Raw genomic sequence first — 24,088 nt, 5'->3', positions numbered from 1 at the left:
GTGCGGGCTGGAGGGCCACCCAGCATGTCCCTTTTCTATCCCCAATGCCCAGTAAATGCAGCAGGGCCTGTCGCCGCAGGGGAGCCCGGGAGGGTCCCTGCTGTCCCCAAGCCCTGCTAACGCTTGGCCTGACGTGTTATAGCTGTTCCCCTCCCCCTGGGCCTGAGAGCCGTGTCTGGTGTTCGCTCATTTCTGGCCCTGGGTCTGAGCCACTCGCTGCCGGGGACGAGAGCCACCGGCCCAGGGGCCACTTGGGGTGGGGGTAGGGGTGGGGAGCCTCTTTCATTTGTTTTTATGTTTGTGTTTTATCTGACAATAAAAAAGAGGAAAGAAAATGGAACTACCCCAGTTGTGGGCCTGGTGTGGCGCTGGGAGCATCCCAGGGCCCCTGTCGAAGGTGCTGGCTGCCCTTTGGAGCGTGGCTTAGCCACTCACTGCATAGGCTGGTGGGGGGCAGAAGGGTGCCCCCAAATTCCAGCACCACACCTCCACTGTGCATGAGTGAGGTGCAGCCGGGCAGGGTGGGGGGAGTATGACCTAGTCAGGCAAGGCCTGGGAGGCTGTAGCCTACATCACCCTCCCTGTGCCTACCTAGATTGGTTGCTCCAGTGGAGCGGGGAAGGAGCCCTGCACAATGGTGCTGGTGAGATTCACGCCCCCCCGTCCCCGTCATTGCAGCAGCTCCATGTTTACATGGCGGGGGCAGGGGGTCAGTGAGCAGCACACGACCCTGCCCTGATCCATGGACCCTGCAGCAGGCATCAGGCCTTGGCCTGTTGGCTCGTGTGGGGGAAGGGGGCCCCGTGGAACTGAGCCATGTCAGTTAGTGAAGCAGGGACGTGCTCTCCCCAGCCGTGCAATGCACGTGCATCGTATCCTGCTTGCAGAGCCGGGCCTCGCTTTGCACAACACATCCCTGGGTCATGCCGGGCCCTCTGTGTGTTTCCAGGTTGCGGCTGTTACTTCACACAGCGGGGGGGGGGGGGGGAGAGCTGATGGGTGTTGTCTGCACACTGTTCCTATGTGTCCTTTGGACTCCAGGGCAGGGCCCACCACTCAGCCTAACGTTCTCTAATAAACTCACCCCCCCCCACAACATGGCCACCTCCCTGCCCCACTGAGGGAGACCAGTGCTGACCCCAGGGCTGGGTGGGAGGGTACCTGGGGGCAGGGCTGACCAAGAGGCAGAGCAGGGTGGGGTGCTTGGTGGGCTAAGGTGCGGGGGCTGGGCAGGGATTTGGGGAGCCAGACGTAATTGGCCTTATCATCCCTGGGTGCGTTCTCCTGTCAGGCACTGACTGCTCCACCGGAAAACAGCTGGGAGACGGGGGGAGGGAAATGGGCCATCCAGGTAGCAGAGACAGTGAGGGGCACCCCCCTGCCAGCCTGAGGGCCTGCGTGTCTCCTCAGCAATCACCCCCCCACAGCCCGGCTGTTTTAAAGGGGGGTTTATTCCAGCCGCTGCCATCCAGGGACTGCCCCAGGTCCAGCACCAAGGGCTCGTGGGTAGGGACGTACGGCAACCATCTCATGCTGCCTGCCAGGGCTCCCGGCCCCCTGACGGTCACGGTGGCATCAGCTCTATCACGTGGGTGGGTGGAATCAGCAGCTCCTCGTTCACCTGTGCCAGGACAAGCCGAGGCCACGGTGAGGGTGACGGTGCTCTCGGGGGGCACAGCACAGGCACTGGCTTGGAAGAGTCCCCGGGGCCCTCACTCTGGGCGGGGACGTGGTGCCACTGCCCTCTGCCTGCTGGTGTTACACTCCGGTTCCTAGCCGTGAGGGGGAGACGAGCTGCTCTCTTCCCCTGCCAGGTCCAGGCGGACTCTGGTCCTGGGGCTCCCCATTCCCCTGGGAGGTGACTGCCGCTCAGCAGGGCTCAGCCACAGTGAGTGTCCCCTGCCCATCCCCACCTTTCCTCTCCGTGTACAGCGAGGGCTGCGGCTGGGAAGGCGCCAGATTTCCAGCCCCGAATACTCACGTCATGGAACAATAAGGGACGTACTGCATGTCCCCCCCCCCACCCAACCTGACACCTTCACTAACCCTGCACACGGGGGACCTAGGACCCTTTGCCCACCTCACTCCAAACACTGCGGGGTTGGTTTCTCTCTCCTGCTCTGCTCATCTGTCCCAACAGCATCCTCTCTCTGCACACACACTACCACTTCACCCCCAGGAGAGGTCTCTGCTGGGCCCACCCCACTACGCAACCCTCTGCTGGCCCTCAGAGCCCCTCCTGGCCCTATGCTCATCCCTCGGCATCTCTCCACCCCTCCACTTGCCCACCTTGGCTGGCAGAGGATGCACAGGTAGGCCCTTGCTGCAGCCCCAAGGACCGGCCTGTTTCACCTCCCACAGCTCAGAAACCACCTCTTCTGCTTGCCTGCAGCACACGAGGCTACACCCTCCATCACCTCCCCTCACCCTTGCTCACTGCCACAGGGCCCTGGGTGCAGCTGCCATGCAGGGCCTCTGGCACTCCTGTCAGTGAGTGACGCTCCCAGAGGCCCTGGGCCCTTGTCCCAGGGCAGTACCGGCTCTCCCACTCACCTTGGAGGTGAGGTACTGATGCAGCAGCATGTGCAGCTCCGTGTTCTGCTGCTGGAGCCCATCAAGATCCGTGAGCAGCTTCGAGCGCTGGCTCAGCACAGAGCTTCACAAAGAAGGGAAATGGATGAAACCTCCCGACAGCAGCACCTCTTCCTCGTGGGCCTGGGGGCTTTTAATGCACCCTTTGCGTTTCACACGTACAGCTGTAGCCCCACTTTTCTCAAGAGCAGGGGGTGAGCGGTGCCCCCAGCTGGCTAAACTGATTGTGGTGCCCACAAATGGCCCCTGGCCACAAATGGATCCTGGGCTCTTCCCAGCTCACCCTCTGCAGCTGAGTGCACCCCAGAGAACGCCACGGACATAGCACGGTCCCCACTGACTGCAGGGGGCACAGGGGCTGGGAAGCTCAGCTGGGGGGAGGGTTCCGTGTGCTCGAGCAACTGCTGCTGTGAATGTCACTGATGGAAAACCTCCCTCAAAAGGAGGCAGCGCTGCAGAGTCACGCTCTGGTCATTTAAAGAGCACTCACGGATGGGAAAGAGCCCACACGAACCACACATACAAGAAACTGATCTTCTCCTATCCCACCAGCAGGGGTCACCCTACCTCCAGCCACTGCCCAGCAAGGGGTCTTGGGCCGGGAGCCGGACCCCACTGGAGTTAATTAACGGCCAGTTAACCCTTTGTACAGGCACTGAGCCCTCAGGAGCACGTGAAGACAAGCCCCCCAGATGTGCACTGGCAGCTGGGGAGGCAAGCGGCCCAGAGGGCTGGTGTCTGCAGCTTGTCTCTAATGACAAGCTCCATTAGCACTGCCAGGCCTGGTGCCCTCACACCCAAGGGTGGGATGGTTAGGGGCCCCTGACTGGGGCACTTACTAGTATTTCTCCAGCGCCGCCTCCAGCGCATCCCAAACCTTCAGCTTTGGCTCTGGGATGACGTGAGCCAGGGCCTCCCAATACTCAGAGTCCTTGGAGTCGTCCCGTTCCTCCATCACGTTCTTCACCTGCGGCCGCTTGTCCCTAAAGGGCAGAGAGAGGAGCTCTGGGCTCAGGGCACCGCTCTGCCCAGCCTTTCAGTCACCCAGCCAGGTCTGAAAGGAGGGGCCATTGCCTGGGGCAGCGCCAGCGTTAGCCTCACGGCTCGCTGCTGGCGGCGACAGGCTCCTCTCCTCAGGTCTGCCTGCCCGACGCAATCCAACCTGCTCCCCACCACACAGCTGTCCCACACAGAGTGAACCCCATGCGCTATGGGGAACCCATCCTGCCCCACCTCTTGTCAATGTTGCCGCCAGAAACCAGTTGTGCCTGGGGGAGACGGCGGGAACCTTTCCGCTGCTGAGCAGATCAGCCCAAGCTCTGTAGCCCAGCACACCCACCCAGCGCCCTGGCAGCCAATCCCCAGCCCAGATGCCCCTCTCCCCAGCCTCACTCCCACGGTTCCCATGCCTTGCCCCTCCTCCAGTTCACACCCTCGGATCATGGGGCTACTCCTGCAGCCCGTTCTCTTCTACTCCTCGTATTCTCAAGCAGCCCCCCACCCTATTCCCAGCTAACACGCTCTGCTCGTGGCCCAACCTCACCTCGGCTTCTGGAAGTCCAGGACAAATGCTTTGAGGGCCTTGAGGACGTCATCAGGATGGAAGAGCAAAGACGACAGTGATGCTGCTGAGCTCTGATGGTCCGTGCCTTCCTCCTTCAGGGCAGCAGATCCCTCGTCGCTGTCTGCCGCATCCACAGCGAGTTCTTCAGGGCACTGATCCTCTGCCCACTGCTTGCCCTGCATGGCAGCCACACGCGCCGGGAGTGAATTCCAGCCACACAAGGCTCCAACTACAGCTAATCTGTTAATGCTCCCCCCAGCCCACAGCACCTCTACCCTGAACTGCAAACCCAGGAGGCTTCCAGCCATCCCGAGCCCTGGTTTAGTGACATCTGTATTTACTGGATACAAAACACAGGGGCATGGGAGCCAAACTCAGCACTGGTGGAAACAGCTTAGACTTAGCCCTTTTCAATGGCGTCATGGCTGCAGCTGCTGGACCACCACCGTTCTCTTGATACGAGCGACACCAACTCCCTCCCCCAGCGCGGAGCTTTACAAGCCCCATCTCCTCCCGGGGCTGCTGGGTCTCATCTCGCGACACTCACGTTCATCGTACCTGGCTGGAGACGACCTGCTGGGCGTTGAACTTCAAGAAGAAATCCACCAGCGTATATACGTCATCTTCATTGTCAATTCCAAGGGCCTGGAGAATGGCAGAGTAACAGCAGGTCAGGTTGCAGCTGGGACTCCGAGATGTTGCTCTGGTCCCTTCCCACTTCCTTTAGAGGAGTGGCCCAGGGGCCTAAGCTGAATTCACAGCCCTTCCCTTACCAATGCAGGACCAGCAGCAGTGCTCAGCAGGGGCAAGTGAAGGACCAGGTTCATGTCAAGCTCTTGGTCTCTCTCAGTGAGATGTCAGACACTGGGAGCCCTGCAGCAGCCCCAGGGAAAGAGAGGACGTCACACAGCTCCAAACCCATCCCTCTTCCCAAATAAGGGGAGAGGAGCCCAGCTCTCTTAGGGCAAAAGGGTGGTGGCCACAACGGACCTCAAGAGGGTAGGCCCCGGTGGGAAGGGGATGTGAGAAGCGGAGTCTTAGTGGGAGTGGCAGGGATATCTGCAGGGGGGAATGGAGGGCTGTATTGGGAACGACACAGGACAGGGTGTGAGCTGAAAGTGTATTGGGGATGGGGGAACAGTGGGAGCGAGGAGGGAGTGCCAGGGGAGTGGGAACTGATGGTATTAGGGGTGGCAAAGAGAGGAACTGCCTTCAGGCATGTCCCATCTCTCCTATTCCTTCTGCCTTTCAATCCCTCTTGGGAAGAGAGCCTCCCCCATTACCCCACCCCCAGCTAAACTCCCAGACCAGAGCACACAAGATGGCCCCACTGAGTCCTATGGGAAGTCACCTGTGCACGGGCCATGCCCCCCGTCCCTTCCCCCCCCTTGCAGGTGACATGCTTCTAAAGGCAGCATCTCAGCAGGTCCGCCCCTGTGGAGCTGCATCATCCACCAGCAGCTCTCAGCCCGTGGGCGCCATACTCCTTCCTCAGCACACTGGGGCTGGTTCTGGGGTGTGTTCCTGCAGTGCCCCAACCCATGCGCTCTGCGCGAGATGCCCAACTAACCGCAAAGATTGCATCCAGCCTCATCAGGGAGCGCTCATGCCTCTCCAGGGGCTGCAGGAGTCCCAGCAGCTTGCTCTCTATCAGGAAGCCCTTGGAAGGAAATCACAAGACGAAGTTCACAGGAACGAGTGTTTCAATTCACACTAGGATACCAGCTCTCCTGGGGCTCATGCCATGACGCAACAGCTGATCCATAGGACGCTCCCCAGAAGGACGTGTTTAGATCCCTACATGCTGTTGCAAATACAGATTAGCCAATTGCTATTTTGATGTATCCCATATTGCACCAGCCCCGTTCTACCCCCTCCCCCAGGGTGTGGCAGGCAGGTGGCACCAAACACGTCAGCATCTCCCCTCACACAAACATTCTGCAGCACAGATGCTGCATGGTCAGGTGGAAGATCGCGGGCTCACTGTGCCAGGTGCTGCTGTAGAAAGCACGGGGACCTGACCCTGGACCGGATGATGTTTGAACCCTTTGGAAGCCGGGTGGGCGGGGGGAGGAAATGAAGACAATCCTCAGATCCAAGAAGCTGGTCTGTGAAGGAGTGGCCCAGCTAAGGGCCAACCTTGTCTCCAGCACAGAGTCTCCTGCGGTTGGAGCTGGCCAGGGCGGCCCAACTCACCGACTCATCGCACAGGAGCTCCAGGATGTGTTTGACAGACTTCACCGAGATGTGCCGGGGAGGCTTAACTTCCTCTCCAGCCTCTGCTGCTGCCTCTTTTCTACCTTCCTCCACAGCATCCTCCTCCTCTTCCTGCTGGCTGCTTTCTGAAGCACAAGGGGAGAAGGAAACTCAGAAGACCCATCACCTGCTGCGCTCCTCACCTGGCACAGGTAACCACCCCAGGGAATCGGCATAGGAATCTATTCAGAGCTGTTGGACAGAGAGCCATGGAAGGGGAGGTGCTGGGAGGCCTGTTTGGAAGCAGTGCCAGCCATCTCGTGTGGTTACCACTTCAGCAGCTGATGCAAACCTCAGCAAGCAGTTCACAGCAGCAGGTGTGGCTGTCACTGTACTGGTCTCTAGTAGCTGGAGAGAACAAGGAGCAAGGGGGTTGGGATAGAGGAATTTCCATTTTAAAATTGGATTTGCAGAAAAGGTGCAGGGCTGGCTGTGACCACCCCAGCATCGGCCAGCGAGCAGAGGTGCATTTCCTTAAAAAGAGATCTGGTCTGGCGGTCCCAGGGGTTTTACAATGACGACAGGTCCCTTCGCTTTCCTTCCACACCCCGGAGAGGCAAAGCAGAGCAGGGCACTGAGATTTGGGGGCCAGGTAGTTTCATCCCCACCTCGTAAGGACTCACTGAGCCCTCCTGGAAAGTCACTGAACCCCTCTGGGCCTCAGCCTCCTCCTCTGGGATGGGGTGCAGAGAGATGTCAGCAATCAGAGCATGGGAAGGGCTCTGAGATCCTTGGGGAATTACAGATGCCACGTATCCCACCTGTTAATGCCATCACCTCCCGGGCCAGCTTGCTAGCAGATCTGATTGCCATGCGGTGCACAATGGGGCCCACGTTGTCCAGGAACCAGTAGTCAGGCTCCACCCAGGGGAGCCCCAGCTGCTGGGTGTGAATGATGCGATCGGCCTTGAGAGCTTTCCACATCAGCCCTTTGGCTTCCTCCTCGTTCATCAGCCAGACCTCCAGGAACTTCTGGGCATCGACGACAGCAAAGTGTCTGCAGAGAGGGGAAAGGCCCCTGCCTGTGACCTAGGCTTGCCCCATGCAGCATTCCATGCTCTGGACCACTGGGGTCCCCCTGTGGCTCAGACCCCCCTGACAGTGCTCAGTCACAGGCTTCGGAGAGTAACCTCTCTCCCACAGCTGCCCGTTGAGTGTCACAATAGGGCCTGCAGCTGCCTTGAGCTTTACGACAATGGAGCAGATCCCAGAGACTGCAGGCTGCCCAGCAATGCTCCACTCTGAGCCAAGCAAGCAGGGGAGGGTGGCTGCTATCTGCTCTCTGAGGAAGCCCTGGGGGTCCTGGAAAGCTGCCCTCAAGTGCCCTGCTCAAAGAGAGGCCGCGCCTCTGGGACACACTGCACCTCATCGTTCTCTGCAGATCCTTGTACTGCTCCACGATGCGCTTGTAGTCGGCCGTCAGGGTCTGGTTCTCCTCCTGGAATTGCTTTATCTGTTTGTCCAGTTTCATTCTCAAAGCATTGAGCACGTCATGCAGCCTGAGGAGGAGGGCAGACTGGTAACAACAACAAATTACTCCCCAGGGCATTCTGTGCCAAAACATTAAAAATTCTGTGCCAAAAAGATTAAAATTCTGCACCCAATATTTTAAAATTCTGCAAATTTTATTTGTCAAAACCCAACCCTGACACAGCACAAGGACTGGATCTGCCCCAGAAACACCCCAGAGCCCTTCCCCTCTGTGCCAGGTCCACCAGGGATGGGTAGGCAGGCTCAGCAAGGCAAGACCCAAGTCTGGAGGGATCCAGGTGTGGGTTGAGAGGGCTCTGTTTGGGGCAATCCGGGAGGCGGGGATCTGGATGCACAAGGGCTTGTTGAGGGGTTCTGGGTGCAACGGTAATGGGACTCTGCGGGGGGGCAGGTGAAGGGGGGGGGGCTCAGCAGGCAGGGTCTAGGGAGTTCAATAGGGGGTCCAGATACTGGGGGAGTGGGACTCAGTGGGGTGGGGATCCAGGTGCAGCTGGTTGGAGCTTGGTGGAGTTGGGATCCAGGTGTATGTGGCTCATCGGGGTGGTCCAGGTGCAGGGGGAGTGGGGCTCATCAGATGGAGGGGTCCAAGTGCAGGGGGGTGAGGCTCAGTGGGAGGGTCTGGGGATGAGGGGGTCTGGATGCACGAGAGTTGGGCAGATGTGGGAGCAGCTCCCTGTACAGGGATCCCTCCCCCTGCAGCTGAGGAGCGATGGGTGCAGGAAGTTGTGGGGGGAGTTTGCAGAGCTACCTGCAGCCGGGGGAGAAATATGGGTATGGGTCTGACCCAGCCCCGGATGCCGTGCAGGGGAAGAGGAAATCCTGTCTTCCCCAGCCCAGCCAGCACTAGCAGCTGAGTCCCGTGCAGGGTAGGAGCCACCAGCCGGGTCTTCCCCAGTCCTGCGCCCGCTCCACAGAGATTTACCTCTCTGCCGGCTGCCCTGGGCACACAAAACATACTGCTGGGGAGGGTCGCATGACTGCTCTTGTGGCTTCCCTTTGCTTCCCCATCAGAAAGTCATTTTTCTGTGGGGAAGCAAAAGAATCTGCGGGGGACATAAACTCTGTATCTGTGCAGAATTCCCCCAGGAGTAAATAAATCCATACACACAGCCAGGGCCGGGCACGCATGTCCTAGCACCTGAACATGGGCCACTCCTCAGCCCCGTCCCAGCCCAATGGCTGCAGCACCCCTGGAGGGGGAAGGACTCTGCTGACAGAGCCCCTGTGCAAAGCCTGATTATATTCAGTCTTTGTGGGGGGAGGGAGAGGGCTGTGGGCTGCAGTGAGAACGTGGATGGTGACCCAGAGAGTGCTGCCCCAGCCCCACACGAACTGCAGGCGCTGCCCCAGCCCCACACGAACTGGGCTGATCTTTTACCGGTTGAGTTTCCTTTTCTGCTGGGATTTTATGATGGTGTTTTCCTCATCCCGTTTCTTTAGCACCTGGAAGTTGTATTCCAGCTTCTCCTGGTTCAGCTGGTAAATGGCTTTCATTTGCTGCAGCTGCTGCTCCAGGATCTGAGATTCCAAACAAAATAAAAAGCCATTGTCTGTTGTGTACAGGGAAAGGTTTGCAACTACAGAGCCCCTCCCTGCCATCCCATGGCTGGCCTGGGGGCTCTAGAAAGAGGGTGCCTAGGCCACACTCCCCAGGATCTAGTGACAGTGCAGAAGTCTTACAATGAAGCTCCTTCTTTAAAGGATGAGGCCTGTACATTCACTGTCCTGACATGCTATCGAACCCCTCATTTAGCCTGTCATCCACCGACTCAGTGCCATGGACAGAGAGTGCATCAGCTTCCTCACCCCCATGCCAACCCCTCAGGCAGCAGCATGGGCAGTTGTGCACCAGGTCCTGTAGGTCCTGTTTCATCAGCTGGCAAGGAGAGTCACAGGCTCAGAACTCCCTGCCAGCAGCCCCCAGCCAAGCCATGTCAGTGCAAGTGTTAGGGGGTCCCTCAGCTGGCATGGCAGCACACGGCAAGAGACAGCATCTACTGTCCAAGGTAAAGCCGCACAACCCAGGTGGTGGGTGTGAGAACCTCTCTGCCGCTCTCCTGTTGGATATGTTGTCATTCAAGCACTTGAAGACGTAACAGTAGGAAGAGGGTTATTTTACTGCTCAGTCACAAGTCTGCAATATGAGTGGTGGTTACATAGGAAGATGGAAATTGCTATGCCGGGCAGACCAGGGATCCAGCTAGTTCAGTCTCTGCTGAGTGGCCAGTACTGATGGCTTCACAGGAAGCCACAATCACAGATAATTCTGGAATAATCTATCCAGAGGGAAGTGCCTTCCTGAGCGCTGTCAGATAAAAGGTAACATGCATGAAGGTTTCTATCCCTGAAAGTGGCAGGCAGTGTTTACTTGAAACCCACACTCTATTAGCAGGTGCTGATCGCAAGTAAACACTGCTACCTCACTAACATGTGGCTCACTACTCCTTCTGGAGAGAAGAGAGCTGGAAGTGACTGTGAGAGGATCTAGGGGGCACCCTGAGCAATCCTAGAATCGCAGAATATCAGGGTTGGAAGGGACGTCAGGAGGTCATGAGGGAGGAACCCTAGGGGTAGCCCAGCTGAGGGGGACAGTTGCTACTGTTAACTGTTTGTACACAGAAGCCAAGCCCCAGAAAGGCTGAGAGTTTGATTCTGCTGCCCAGCTCTCCTGGCTCAGTACAAGCTGTGCAGCTGGCGGAAAAGCAGCCACTTAGCTTAGCCCTGCTGAAAAGTAAGAGCCCCTTCCCCACCACAGCCACAAAGCTGCAGCTGTGTTCTCCTTGTGGGCCCTATGCACTCAGTGGGGTCCTGGGGCTCAGCTCCCCCGGGGCCCTGCTCTCCACACCTGTACGTCGTTCTCCAGCTGGATTTTGATGGTATTGTACTCCTCAGCATCCTGCACCCGCAGCTGATTCAGCTGCTTCTCGTACTCCTCTACTTTCTGCATGCGTGTGATCAGGTTCTCCAGCTGAGGGCAGAAGGAGACCAGAGGAGAGTCAAACCACCACAGAGAATCACCACGGTTCTGATCAGCCGCTCAGCCTTCCCAATCCCAGCTGCCCTGGCAAGTCCAAAGCAAGGAGGGATACGGATCATTCCCAGGCAGGAACCCAGTGGGGACAACGTATCCTGGGCTATCACTGAACTAGGCAGGAGTGCCAACACTAGTCTTTCCCTTACACACAATGCATGCAGGGTGTAGTGTGGGTGTGACTGGAATAGGTGGTACAAAGCCAGCCATCTGCTCTAGTCCCTGAATGCCTGCCCACCCGGTATGTGCTGCTGGCCAGGCTAATTGGGTGCCCGTTCCATCCCTTTCCTTTCAGGCCCCTGAAGTGACGTGGGGTGTTCCTCCTCTGCTGTGACTCTTCACCAGGCACATCACAGCCACCAAGGAGTCCATGTACAAAACCGGGGCCAGAACTAAGCTGGTGTGATCTGGGGTTTTGTTACGATCTGTGACTGCAGGAGGCCCTACCTTTCTGAGGTTACAGAATCACAGAGTCATAGCAACGTGGGCCTGGAAAGGACCTCGCGAGGACATCTAGTCCAGCCCCCTACGCTGAGGCAGGACCAAGTGAACCTGGACCATCCCTGACAGAGGTTTGTCCAACCTGCTCTTACAAACCTCCAGTAATGGGGATTCCAAAACTTCCCTTGGAAGCTTGTTCCACAGCTTAGCTACCCTGAGAGTTACAGTTTTTCCTAACAACTAACATGAATCTCCTGCAGATAAAGCCCGTCACTTCTTGTCCTTCCTTCAGCGGACATGGAGAACAATCGATCTCCGTCCTGAATAGATCTGAGGACTATTATCAGCCCCCTCAGTCTTCTTTTCTTAAGACTAAACAGGCCCAGTTTTATTAACCTTTCCCTACAGGTCAGGTTTTCTAATCCTTTTATCAGTTCTGTCTCTCTCCAGTTTGCCCACATCTTTTCCAATGTGTGGAGCCCAGTGGACACAGTGCTCCAGCTGAGGTCTCACCAGCCTCCCGTGTCTTCAAGGTACAGAGCGATAAGGACAGGGAGTGCAGGGCAGCCTGACCCTGCATTGCTGGGCTGACGAGTTCCGCCTGCCCTGTAGCAAGCATGAACCCTACAAGAGGAGGGCAGAGTGAAGCATTCATTACCCAGCCCCCTGCGCTAAGGGAGGACCGAGTTAACCTAGACCATCCCTTCGCCCACCTGCTCTCTGCCCATACCTGGCCCCTTCTGACCCCAGGCTCTTCAATCTCAAGAGCGGGCACAAGAGTGGGCCCAAGGACTGAGTCATGCTGCTGCTCTGCCCAGGAGCAGCTGCTGGCCCAGGAGCCTTCCTTCGCTGATCACAGTTCCCCTTAGGGCCCTTACCTCCTGGGCGTTGTGGGCCTGCATGGCTTGCTCCCATTTCTTCTTGTTGCTGCTCAGCAGCTCTCGCCGTTCCAGCTCGAAAGCTTTCTGAGGAGGAGACAGTGCTGTGAGCGGGTCGCTGTGCACACAAGGCCTGCTCCCAGCTTGCTGCCAGCGCTGCCATGCTGGATGAACCTTGTTTACTGGGCCAAGCTCTGGGAGCAATGGCAAGAGGGTTCCGTGACAGAAGCCAGCTCCAGATCGCCACAGGGTGCCACCCAGACACAGGCACAGCAACCTCTTCCTGTGCCCGAGGTCACAGCAGGGTTCAGTGGCAGGGTGTGACGAACTGGGAATGTTCTTAATGTTTTCTCTGAATACTGTGTTGGTGCCTCAGTGTCCCCATGGCAGTTCTTAAGTATCTGGCAGAGCAAAGGGCCAGTGCACCTAAATGCCTGACACTCTGTCTCCTAGCAACTGATGGCCTGGGCCCCTCCCCTGCAAAGGTGCCAGCTGAAGGTGTTGGAGACAAAGGGATCAGGTGACCTCCTGGCCCAGGAAAGGGGCTGAGGAGAGAGGAGGGGCTGGAGGGGTTGCGAGTCTAGAGCTGGCTGGGGTCAAGGGTGGAGGGCAGACCTGGGGGTCTGGCTCACTGCCCCCCAGAATGGACCCAGCCGAGGGGTCCGGTTCGCTGTATCTACAAGCTCTGTTTTAGACCCTGTTCCTGTCATTGAATAAACCTCTGTTTTACTGGCTGGCTGAGAGTCACGTCTGACTGCACAGTGGGGGTGCAGAACCCGGTGGCTTCCCCAGGACCCCGCTGGGGTGGACTCGCTGGGGGAAGCGCACGGAGGGGCAGAGGATGCTGAATGCTCCAAGGAGAGACCCAGGAGGTGAAGCTGTGTGAGCTTCTTGCCCTGAACAAGTCTGCTCCAAGGGAAAGGAGGCTCCCCAAAGTCCTGACTGGCTTGGTGGGGAGCAGTTCCAGAGCATCGCCCGGTGACTCCGTGACACAGGGCTAGAAAGAGAACCAGTGCTTGGGACTCTAATTGTGCTGCTCTAACCATGAGATAACATGCCCTCCCTATTGCCCCGACAGCACCCCACACCCAGCAGTTGCCCCGTATAAAGTCTGGGTCTGGCGTTAAGCGGGCTGTTGGCTCTCTCAGTTTGTAGGAAGATGTCTGAACAGTTTAGCGTGGGTGCGAGGATGAAATCTAGTTCACACAACAAGCCACTACATTAAACTGAAAGATACGCTCTAGCTCAACCAAAACGTATGGGCCATTGGGTGAAATTCTCTGGCCTGCATTCTACAGGAGGTCAGACTAGATAATCAGACTGGTCCCTTCTGGCCTTACACATCTAGGAATGAACAGTCATCACACAGACGCAACTTTTTGTCTACTGACCTGGGCTGCACTGGATCACCTGTAACTTAGAGAGGGAAAGACCCCAGAATCACATAACCAGAACTGCAGCGCTCCATTCAGCTCCAGTTTTACTTCTACCTGACAAAGTGAGAGCTCTGGTCCACAGAAACATCTGACTGCAGCCCAGAACCCAGCATTGCTGAAATGCCAGTGTAATGAGCAAGAGACCCCTTTGCTGGAGATAGTTCCATTAAGGAGAACTCCCTGGTGGATTTATTGTGGGAATAATTCACTGCTTGCTCCCATCCTGCTATGAAGCCATTTACTACCTCAATCTGCGTGAGTTCTCGACGGTAAGTTTTCATTAGGTTTCTGATCTGCTCCTCCATTCTGTCCACCAGCAGGTTAATGTCATCTGACTGCTTCTTGAGATCCTTCACATACTGGTCATCTTTGCTTTTCAGCTCCTGCAGGAGAAGAGCAGACACTGAACTGATAAACACTGCTCTGCAGAGCTTCAGCACAAGCCAGAGAACCTAACAATCAATATCCTGCATCTGCCCCTTCAGACATTATGGAAAGTGACTAGGGAAGAGAACTGAGGAACAGAACAGTGGTTACGAGAGAGAAGAGATGATGGGAAGATCTACTACACTTGCTAGCAAGGAGGAGGAAGCCTCAATGCTTGGGCTATGTAACCCTTGTCTGGACTAAGGGGGCAGGACTAGAAAGCCCCAAGAGTAAACTATGGGAACAATCACACATTGGCAGGGAGATTACTCCTGAGGGATTTCTATGCCAAAAAATTAAAAATTGTGCAACAAAAAAATTAAAAATTCTGCATGTGACATTGCACGCTACATGCTTTATGAATTTGAATATGATGTAACTGGAATATGCTTTTTGCAAAAGGTCTATTGTAAGGTATTATAACAAAGGTTATAACCTACTGAATACATTCTTCCTATTTGTATGCATGTATCATCCTTGTATCTGAACCTAGAAATAAGAAGTATGACTCTGAGGTCCCATTGTAATTATGCAAAGTTGGGCTATTAATGATGGTTTAGAATCTTGAGGGCTCCCACTGACTAGGACAATTGATTGTAAATGGTTTATTTACCTGCAAGCCTTCCTGTATTGGTGTGTGCCAGCCCGGGTAATGAAGAATGAAGTCTTACAGTGACATGTGACCATGTCACATGATACTGGAATCCATCTTAAACTTGGTGCTTTTCTATTTAGAAGGAAGGGTGGGGACCCAGAGAGACAAAAGATTCCTGCCTTGTGCCAAAGATATAAAGGGGGTGGAACAGAACAAAGGGGGTCCCAGTCATGAGAAAGCCCCTGCTTTTCACCTAAGATGCCTGCTGGAACTAACACGAACTCTACCAGGGCAAAGGATTGGGCTCAGACTAGGAAGGAGTCTAGTCTGTGAAAGAAGCTTATTGGACCATCTCTGAGGGTGACATTTACCTGTAATCAGTTTCTTAATGTATTAGGCTTAGACTTGAGTGTTTGGTTTTATTTTGCTTGGTAACTTACTTTGTTCTGTCTTGAAACCACTTAAATCCTACTTTTTATACTTAATAAAATCACTTTTGTTTATTGATAAACCCAGAGTAAGTGATTAATAGCTGTTTGCCCCCGCCTCCAGGTGTGCATCTCTATCAGTGTTATAGAGAGCAGACAATTTATGAGTTTACCCTGTATAAGCTTTATACCGAGTAAAATGGATTTATTTGGAGTTTGGATCCCACTGGGAACTGGGCGTCTGGGTGCTGGAGATAGGTGACCTGCTGAGCAGTTTTTGGTTAAAGTCTGAAGCTTTGGGGACGTGGACCAGACCTGGGTCTGTGTTACAGCAGGCTAGCGTGTCTGGCTCAACAAGTCAGGGTTCTGGAGTCCCAACTGGCCGGGAAAATGGGCTCAGAGGTAAATTCAGAACATCAGGTGACAGTCCGAAGGGGGTCTCTGTGACCAAACCCGTCACAGTGCATACAATATTTTAAAATTCTGCATATTTTATTTGTCAAATAACACAATACTGCATAATCACACCAGTTTCAATTATTTTTGGCCAGTTATTTCATAATACCTGTCAGCAAGTATGTCTGTAACAACACAGACAACAAAAAAGAATCAGGAAATGTTTTTTGACAAATAGATTCCCTACTAGGCATATTAATACAGAACTCTGAGTAATTAATTTAAACTGCAATGCAGACACGTCTTTCCCGCACCCCTCAGAAACACTGCAAAGGCTTAGAGGAGTCAGGGGTAATGGAGGAGCTGAGGGAGAGGGAAACAAATTGCTGGGAAGAACCATTGGTGTGAAATTGGAAGGTTGTTGGATCTGGGTGGGAAAAGTATGGAACAGGTTTTTTGGGTCTTGATCTGTACTGCCAGGACATGAGTGCATGCTGAGCCTATGTATATGGATTTGTCATTTTAGGGTAGCACAGTACCTTGGCCAAAAAGAAGAGAGAGTCAGTTCTGGGTCACTTACTCTTGGACAGTGTCTCTCTAACATTTACATGCTCCAGCAAGACCCTCGTTGCCCCACAGCTTTCTCCACACACACACACACGGCTCTGGCAATCTACCTGCTGCAGTTCGCTGATGAGCTTGTTCTTCTCTTCGATGAGCAGAGCACAGTGCTGCTGCTGCTGGTTGAGCACATCCCACAGGTCCTGTGGGATGGTTTTCTCTTTGGCCGAGCCCCATTTCGAGGTGATCTCTTCAAACTTGTCCTGATTAGTCTTGGATTCATTCTCCAGTTTCTCGAGCCTGCAGAGAGCAGCCAGCACAAGGAGATAATGAAATTGGGGCTGCTGGAGGGTCTGGCGGCTGCCCTTGGCCTCGTCCACACTGAGATTTCCAGCCACGTTAGTGTCTTCCTGGACAACCAGCTCTAGGGACTAAATCAGTTTCAAACCAAAGGGTAGACAAGATCTTAGTGGGGCAACAAGCTTTTCTGTAGCCCTAACAATAGGCTCCATCTCCTGATCTGAAAAAGCTCCATGCACTAACAAAGACGACTCTGCAGCCAATATGTAGAGGACACTACAAACAAGGCTGCAGGACTGGTCTCTGTACAAGAGCCCTGGGAATGCACTGGATCCAAAGGGAGCACATTACAGAAGCAGAAATTAGTCAGAACAAACTGACTGTGGAAACGCTCGTCTGGCTAGCTGGGTCTGTCACAAGGCCGGCGTCGCAGACACCCTGCACCTTTACCACTGCTGACAGCGGGCTTGGCCAAGGAAGCCGAGCTCCAGCAGCAGTCACCAATCCAGTAAGATTGGCATTAGCAGAAGGTGCTGGATCTGCAGCACTAGGGACTCAACACCTCCATTCACCCATGGAGCTGGTACAGTACATACAGCAGCAGCACACGCTTCCCTCACACACACGCCCTGCCAGTGGGCCATTGCCAGGGACTGAGGGGTTTTGTCTTTCCTAATGAGACTTCCAGCAAGGCTGCCAGCTGAGACATGGACACAGGTCACATAGTGAATTAGCCCAGGACTAAACCACTGCACACAGTCCCCTCCCAAAGTGACCCACAAGTGAAAGGCTCACAATTTTGTATCAGTCCTCTGGCTCTCTGGTACCAGCAGGTTCCTGGAGAGTGCCATGAAAATGACTGGGTGCTCTTAAGAGGCACAGGTCCATCCAGCAACACTGGACTTGTTTGCTCATGACAACTGGTAAGTCCCAAAGCAAGGAGATGGGGCTGAACAACCAGGCTTCTCTACTGCAATCCCAAAGAGGAGAGGCCAGTGCTGGTTCCTCTATACCGGGGTGGTGGCTAAATGAGAACCGGCAGGCCACACAGTTCTCACAAGGAATCACCATCACCTTCCGTGCCTGAATGCGGGCTGGGGAAGCAAGCAATGCTCCACCTAGATCCAATCAGGCAGGCCGCACTGCATGCTGGAACCTGCAGCTTCTCCAGGCTACCTCTGCATATTACAGATGAGGGTGGCTGCCATTTGCTCGTTTGTGTAAATTCAGCCCAGTTCTCACCTGCCACTGAGTTGCCAAAGAGGCCCCCAGTTGATCGGCATGTGGGTGGCCCTGCTCCGAAGCTGGCGCTTTCAGGGGATGAGCAGGGCCTAGCACAGGAGCAAAAATCTTCCTGCCAGTGACACAGCAGAGCTGTGGGATCTTTTACCTCTGTCGCTTGAGTTCGTCCTCCTCAGCCCTCCTCAGGGTTTCCCTTGCGTCTGCAGCCACCTGGATATTTGTCACTAGCTGCGTACCATCATTGAGCAGCTTAGCTAGCCTCTGTGAACACAGCAAAATGACAGAGCAACTCACATAGGCAAAGGGGCCCAAACTCGCTGCAGTGGAGGACTACTTGGCTAGCATTTTTCAAGCCAGGGTGTCTAAAGTCTGCCTCCTACATCCATATTTAGGTATCTAAATACAAGTAGTCTGTGCACTTGCTGCGTCCACTGAAGAAATAAAAAAGATTCATTTCCCCTAGTGACTGTTGGTCTTCGAGATGACTCCCAGCATGGACCCACATGCCCCACCCTCCTTCCTCACTGGGTCAGAGACTCACAACAGAGTCTCAACATACAGGAAGGAACCAAATGCGCCCGAGGCATGTGTATCACCGGCAGGGCAGCTCTACGCAGGCAATCATCTCGAAGAATCATTGTTACCACGAGGACCAATTCTTCACAGTGGGTTCTAGCTTTGCTACACCCTGAGTGCGATGAGAGAGTACCACACAACGTGTTTTGTACTTGGAAGCTCAGTATATTGTGTGTTTGCCTGGCTTTAGCTGCAGAGTTGAAAGTAGGAGGCTGTTTTCAGGAACTCCTAAAGGTGAAGTGGTAGAAGAAGCTGGGTACTTCAGAAGCAACATTTTTCCATGAGCTTATGGTTGTAGATCTTCCTGGCATATGGACATGTTTTTCAAACATTAGTTCTTGCCATGTCAAAACACACAGGTCCATTGGTTTACTCTGGGCTATGACATCAAATGCTACCTGAATAGGAGTCCAGAGCCAAACAAGTGATTCAGTGGCCCTAATCAACTTGCCTGCATTGCTCTATATTGTCATAGCTTAGTTCTAACCTGTCTGCTTTCTTCAATCTGCTTGTGGCTCCTGCTCAGCTCTTCTGCCTCAGCCTTCTTCGCATCTGGATCTTCCCCGAGGGCCTCCCTGTGTGGGGACGTGGTCAAGAGAAACACTTTAGTAACACGTCATCTTCCGTATCTTAAAGATCTCCATGGAGCCACCCCACCTGGTTCTGTATCCTGTAAGATTCCACAGGGGCGAACCAGCTCAGGGCTGGGATGGAAGAGGGACCCAGATGCTCTCAGATGCTGACGGGAGATAATGAGGTCCCCCTATCATGGCATGAGAGCTTGGCACTGACTACAGGGTTACTGCCCTGGCACAGCACCTCAGTGTCCGGAGAGGAGGCTCCTGCCTAGTCAGTTCCAGTGGGCCCGGTTCGGGGGGTGGCGGGGAAGGGGGGCGGTGGGCAGTTCGGGGTTCGGCTCAGGCCCGGTTCGGGGGGGGGGTGCAGTTTGGGGAGGTCCGGTTTGGCCCAGTTCAGGGTTCGGGCCTGGTTCGGGGGGGGGGGCGGTTCGGGGTTCGGCCTGGGGCCCAGTTCAGGGGGGCCCCGGTTCTGAGGGGAGCCTGGCTCTGAGAGGGCGTTTCGGGGTTTGGCCAGCGCCTGGTTCGGGGGGGGCCCGATTCGGGGGGCAGTTCAGGATTCAGCCCGTGCCCAGTTCGGTGGTGGGGGCGATCTGGCCCAGTTCAGGGTTCCGGCCCGGTTCGGGGTTCGGGCCCGGTTCGGGGGGGGCGGTTTGGAGGGGGCGGTTCGGGGTTTGGCCTGGGCCCGGCTCAGGGGCGGTTCGGGGTTCGGGCCCGGTTGGGGGGGGGGGGGTTCGGGCCCGGTTCGGGGGGGGCGGTTCGGGGTTCGGGCCCGGTTCGGGGGGGGCGGTTCGGGGTGGCGGTTCCGGCCCGGTTCGGGGGGGGGGGGGCGGTTCGGGGTTCGGGCCCGGTTCGGGGGGGCGGTTCGGGGTTTGGCCTGGACCCGGCTCAGGGGCGGTTCGGGCCCGGTTCGGGGGGGCGGTTCGGGGGTCCCGGCCCCCTGCTCTCACCGGCGCTTGGCCTCCAGCCGGGCCGCGATGCGGAGGCGCCGGGCCGCGATCCGCTCCTCCTGCTCCTCCGAGTTCAGCGACGGGCGCCGCCCCCGCGGCTCCCCCGGCCCCTCGGACTCCCGCTCGGCCAGCGCCGCCCGGCTCATGCCGCCCCCAGCCCGGCCAGGCCCGGCCCCAGCGTCGCTAAGCAACGCGGCGCGCGGCGTCGGGGGAGGAGCGCGAGCTCGGGCGGGACGTGCAGCGGGCCCCGCCCCCTGTGAACCCGCGAGCTCGGGCCCCGCCCCCCGCCAACCCGCGCGCTGCCCCCGCCCCCCGCCAACCCGCGCGCTCGGGCCACGCCCCCTGCCAAACTGCGCGCTCGGGCCACGCCCCCTTCCAACCCGCGAGCTCGGGCCACGCCCCCTGCCAAACTGCGCGCTCGGGCCCCGCCCCCTTCCAACCCGCGAGCTCGGGCCCCGACCCCTTCCAACCCGCGCTGCCTCCCTGCAGCTGCCGGGGTCCCGGCTCGGCTCGGCGGGCCTCTGCCCCGTGTGCCCTGCAAATCCCGCCGGCCTCGCTGCAGCGCCATGGGCCTGCACCCCCCCCGCCCAGTGCCCACCCAGCTCTATGGGTGCAGGGTCCTTGCCCCTGCCCTGCCCCCCGCCCCCGGCCCTATCTGCACAGCCCCAGGCTCCTTGCACCTCGCCTGCCCCTGCTGCAGCTCCCTGCCCTGCCCTGCCCTTCTACCCCTGCTCTGGCCTATGGGACCAGAGTCCACATCGCTGCCCTGCCCGGTGCCCCCTCCCAGCATCGCTGCTCACAATCAACCCTTTTCCATCCTACCTCGAGCCTCGTTTCTTCTGGTGTCTGCCTGGACCGCCTGCTATTTTTAAATCTATTCAGAAACCCTGCGGTGCGTCTTCACTCCGGCCCCCATGTGGTCTGTAGTGAGGTACAGCCTGTTTTCAGAGTCCCCAGGCGAGGTTCAGGTCTGTCCTCTCCAGCAGGCTCCAGCCCCTTCCTTCTGGCCTCCCCAGAGCCTGACCTCAGCCAATGGCCCAACCAAGTGCCAGTTAATCATAGAATATCAGAGTTGGAAGGGACCTCGGGCGGTATCTAGACCAACCCCCTGCTCAAAGCAGGACCAACCCCAACTAAATCATCCCAGCCAGGGCTTTGTCAAGCCTGACCTTAAAAATTCCTAAGGAAGGAGATTCCACCCCCTCCCTAGGGAACCCATTCCAGTGCTTCACCAGCCTCCTAGTGAAAAAGTTTTTCCTAATATCCAACCTAAACCTCCCCCACTGCAACTTGAGACCATTGCTCCTTGTTCTGTCATCTGCTACCACTGAGAACAGCCGAGCTCCATCCTCTTTGGAACCCCCTTTCAGGTAGTTGAAAGCAGCTATCAAATCCCCCCTCATTCTTCTCTTCTGCAGACTAAACAATCCCAGTTCCCTCAGCCTCTCCTCGTAAGTCATGTGCTCCAGCCCCCTGACCATTTTTGTTGCCCTCTGCTGGACTCTCTCCAATTTGTCCACAATACTCCAGATGAGGCCTTACCAATGTCAAATAGAGGGGAATGATCACATCCCTCGATCTTCTTGCAATGCCCCTACTTATATAGCGCAAAATGCCGTTAGCCTTCTTGGCAACAAGGGCACACTGTTGACTCATATCCAGCTTTTTGTCCACTGTAAACCCTAGATCCTTTTCTGCAGAACTGCTGCCTAGCCACTCGGTCCCTAGTCTGTAACAGTGAATGGGATTCTTCCGTCCTAAGTGCAGGACTCTGCACTTCTCCTTGTGGAACCTCATCAGGTTTCTTTTGGCCCAGTCCTCTAATTTGTCTGGGTCCCTCTGTATCCTATCCCTACCCTCCAGCGTATCTACCACTCCTCCCAGTTTAGTGTCATCTGCAAACTGGCTGAGGGTGCAGTCCACGCCATCCTCCAGATCATTAATGAAGATATTGAACAAAACCGGCCCCAGGACTGACCTTTGGGGCACTCCACTTGACACCGGCTGCCAACTAGACATGGAGCCATTGATCACTACCCGTTGAGCCAGACGATCTAGCCAGCTTTCTATCCCCATTACAGTCCATTCACCCAGCCCATACTTCTTTAACTTGCTGGCAAGAATACTGTTGGAGACCATATCAAAAGCTTTGCTGAAGTCAAGGAATAACACATCCACTGCTTTCCCCATATTCACAGAGCCAGTTATCTCCTCATAGAAGGCAGTTAGGTTAGTCAGGCATGACTTGTCCTTTGTGAATCCATGCTGACTGTTCCTGATCACTTTCCTCTCTTCTAAGTGCTTCAGAATTAACTCTCACCCCCTCTCATTCTCTTCTCCCCACCCAGTCCCTGCTCCCTCCTCCCCACGTCACCTAGCCCCTCCTCTTGCTTCACTCCCTCACATCTCACATCTCCCTGCTCCTCAACACACCCCTTCTCTCGGCCTCTCCAGCAACATCTCGCTTTCTCTTCAGGATCCCAACTCTCTAAGGCACCGCGTCGCAGCATGGCCTGTGTGCACGCATGTGCGGTGAAGCAGAGCAGTGAGAGCAGAGAGAGCTGCATGGCTCCTGCTCCCTTTTCACTTCCTGACCCTACAAACTTGCTAGGGTCCGTGGCAAAGGGTGCTGGGCCTCCGGGCCCTGATCTGCTCCTCATGATCCTCAGAGTTCCTGGACAGGCCCTTCTGTAGCCCCTCTATCTGCGAGTCCAGCAGGAGGGGGAGTCACAGATTCCAAGGCGTCAGGCCACTGGTCCATGCTGCCCTTAGTGACTCTCCGCATCCTGGTGAGCTAGCACTCAGCTTCCTCTCTGCCCTGCTCGCCACAACTGGTGCTCACCAGGGTACAGGGGAACTGAGGTTACATGAGGGCAGAACTGCAGGTGGCTGCATAGCACCTGAGTGCTGCAGCAGAAGCCTGCAATGGCACAGCCAATGCTCCGAGGAGTCTGTGGAGCTCCTTAGCGCAGTCAGCAAGGCAGCTGCTGTCTCTGAACCAAAACGTGCAGGCCCTCTTGGCCACAGCATCTACTCATGAAACTTCTGTTGAGCCCCACTCCTGCTCTGGTGGTGGCGGCATCAGAATCCCCAGTTGCTACACAACTGCAAACTTCCCCTAACCCAGCAACTCCTAATAATGGCCATACTGGGGCAGACCAAAGGTCCATATAGCCCAGTATTCTGTCTTCAGACAGGGACCCAAGCCAGGTGCCTCAGAGGGAAAGAACGGAACAGGGAATCATCACGTGATCCATCATCTGTTGTCCATTCCCAGCTTCCAGCAAACAGAGGCTGGGGACACCATCCCTGCCCAGCCTGGCTAATAGCCACTGATGCACCTGCCCTCCATGAACTCATCTAGTTCTTTTTTTGAACCCTGTTATAGTCTTGGCCTTCACAACATCCTCTGGCAAGGAGTTCCACAGGTTGACTGTGCGTTGTTGAAACAAAACTTCCTTTTGTTTTAAACCTGCAGCCTATTCATTTCATTTGGTGACCCCTAGTTCTTGTGTTATGAGGAGCAAATAACACTTCCTTAGTTACCTTCTCCACATAACTCATGATTTTATAGACCTCTCTCATATCCCCCCTTAGTCATCTCTTTTCCAAACTGAAAAGTCCCAGTTTTATTAATCTCTCCTCATATGGCAGCTGTTCCAAACCCCTCAACATTTTTGTTGCCCTTTTCTGAACCTTTTCCAAGTCCACTATATCTTTTTTGAGATGGGGCAACCACATCTGCACGCAGTATTCAAGGTGTGGTTGTGCCATGGATTTATATAGAGGCCATATGATATTTTCTGTCTTATTATTATCCCTTTCTTAATGATGCCCAACATTCTGCTTGCTCTTTTGACTGCTGCTGCACACTGAGTGGGTGTTTTCAGAGAACTATCCACAATGACTCCAAGATCTTTCTCGAGTGGTAACAGTTAATTTAAACCCATCATTTTCTATGTCTCATTGGAATTATGTTTTCCAATGTGCATCACTTTGCACTGATCAACATTGAATTTCATCTGCCATTTTCTTGCCCAGTCACCCAGTTTTGTGAGATCCTTTTGTAGCTCTTCTCAGTCTGCCAAGGACTTAACTATCTTGACTACTTTTGTATCATCTGCAAATTTTGCGACCTCACTGTTTACTCCTTTTCCAGATCACTGATGAATATGTTGAGTAGGACTGGTCCCAGTACAGACCCCTGGGGGACACCGCTATTTACCTCTCTCCATTCTGAAAACTGACCATTTATTCCTACCCTTTGTTTCCTGCCTTTTAACCAGTTACCAGCCCATGAGAGGACATTCCCTCTTATCCCCTGACAGCTTACTTCATTTGCCAGAGTTT

General features: G+C 55.4%; 1 protein-coding gene across 1 annotated transcript; it reads right to left on the bottom strand.

Moving 5' to 3' along the window:
• Window positions 1-1,436: 1,436 nt before the first annotated feature.
• On the bottom strand, window positions 1,437-19,884 carry DRC1 (dynein regulatory complex subunit 1). The gene is made up of 17 exons (XM_030554358.1): window positions 19,739-19,884; window positions 18,701-18,788; window positions 17,786-17,898; window positions 16,212-16,395; window positions 13,935-14,072; window positions 12,254-12,340; window positions 10,749-10,871; window positions 9,282-9,421; window positions 7,777-7,911; window positions 7,174-7,409; window positions 6,353-6,498; window positions 5,727-5,816; window positions 4,715-4,801; window positions 4,136-4,332; window positions 3,432-3,575; window positions 2,554-2,656; window positions 1,437-1,621 (listed from the first exon to the last, which is right to left on the bottom strand). The coding sequence occupies exons 1-17, from the start codon at window positions 19,882-19,884 to the stop codon at window positions 1,565-1,567; spliced, it is 2,214 nt and encodes a 737-aa protein (XP_030410218.1). The 3' UTR covers window positions 1,437-1,564.
• Window positions 19,885-24,088: the final 4,204 nt, after the last annotated feature.

The sequence above is a fragment of the Gopherus evgoodei genome, chromosome 3 (assembly GCF_007399415.2).
Source record: "Gopherus evgoodei ecotype Sinaloan lineage chromosome 3, rGopEvg1_v1.p, whole genome shotgun sequence".
In the NCBI taxonomy this organism is placed as follows: domain Eukaryota; kingdom Metazoa; phylum Chordata; order Testudines; family Testudinidae; genus Gopherus; species Gopherus evgoodei.
Note: the sequence above shows the minus strand (reverse complement) of the source record. Positions and strands in the feature narration are given on the sequence as shown.

Excerpts from the sequence above, each read along its gene's own strand:
- DRC1 (XM_030554358.1), bottom strand. The coding sequence starts at position 19,884 with ATGAGCCGGGCGGCGCTGGCCGAGCGGGAGTCCGAGGGGCCGGGGGAG. Across the intron at positions 18,789-19,738 it reads CGGCTGGAGGCCAAGCGCCG|GGAGGCCCTCGGGGAAGATC; the intron begins GTGAGAGCAGGG and ends GTCCCCACACAG. Across the intron at positions 2,657-3,431 it reads GCGGCGCTGGAGAAATACTA|CTCTGTGCTGAGCCAGCGCT; the intron begins GTAAGTGCCCCA and ends TTCTTTGTGAAG.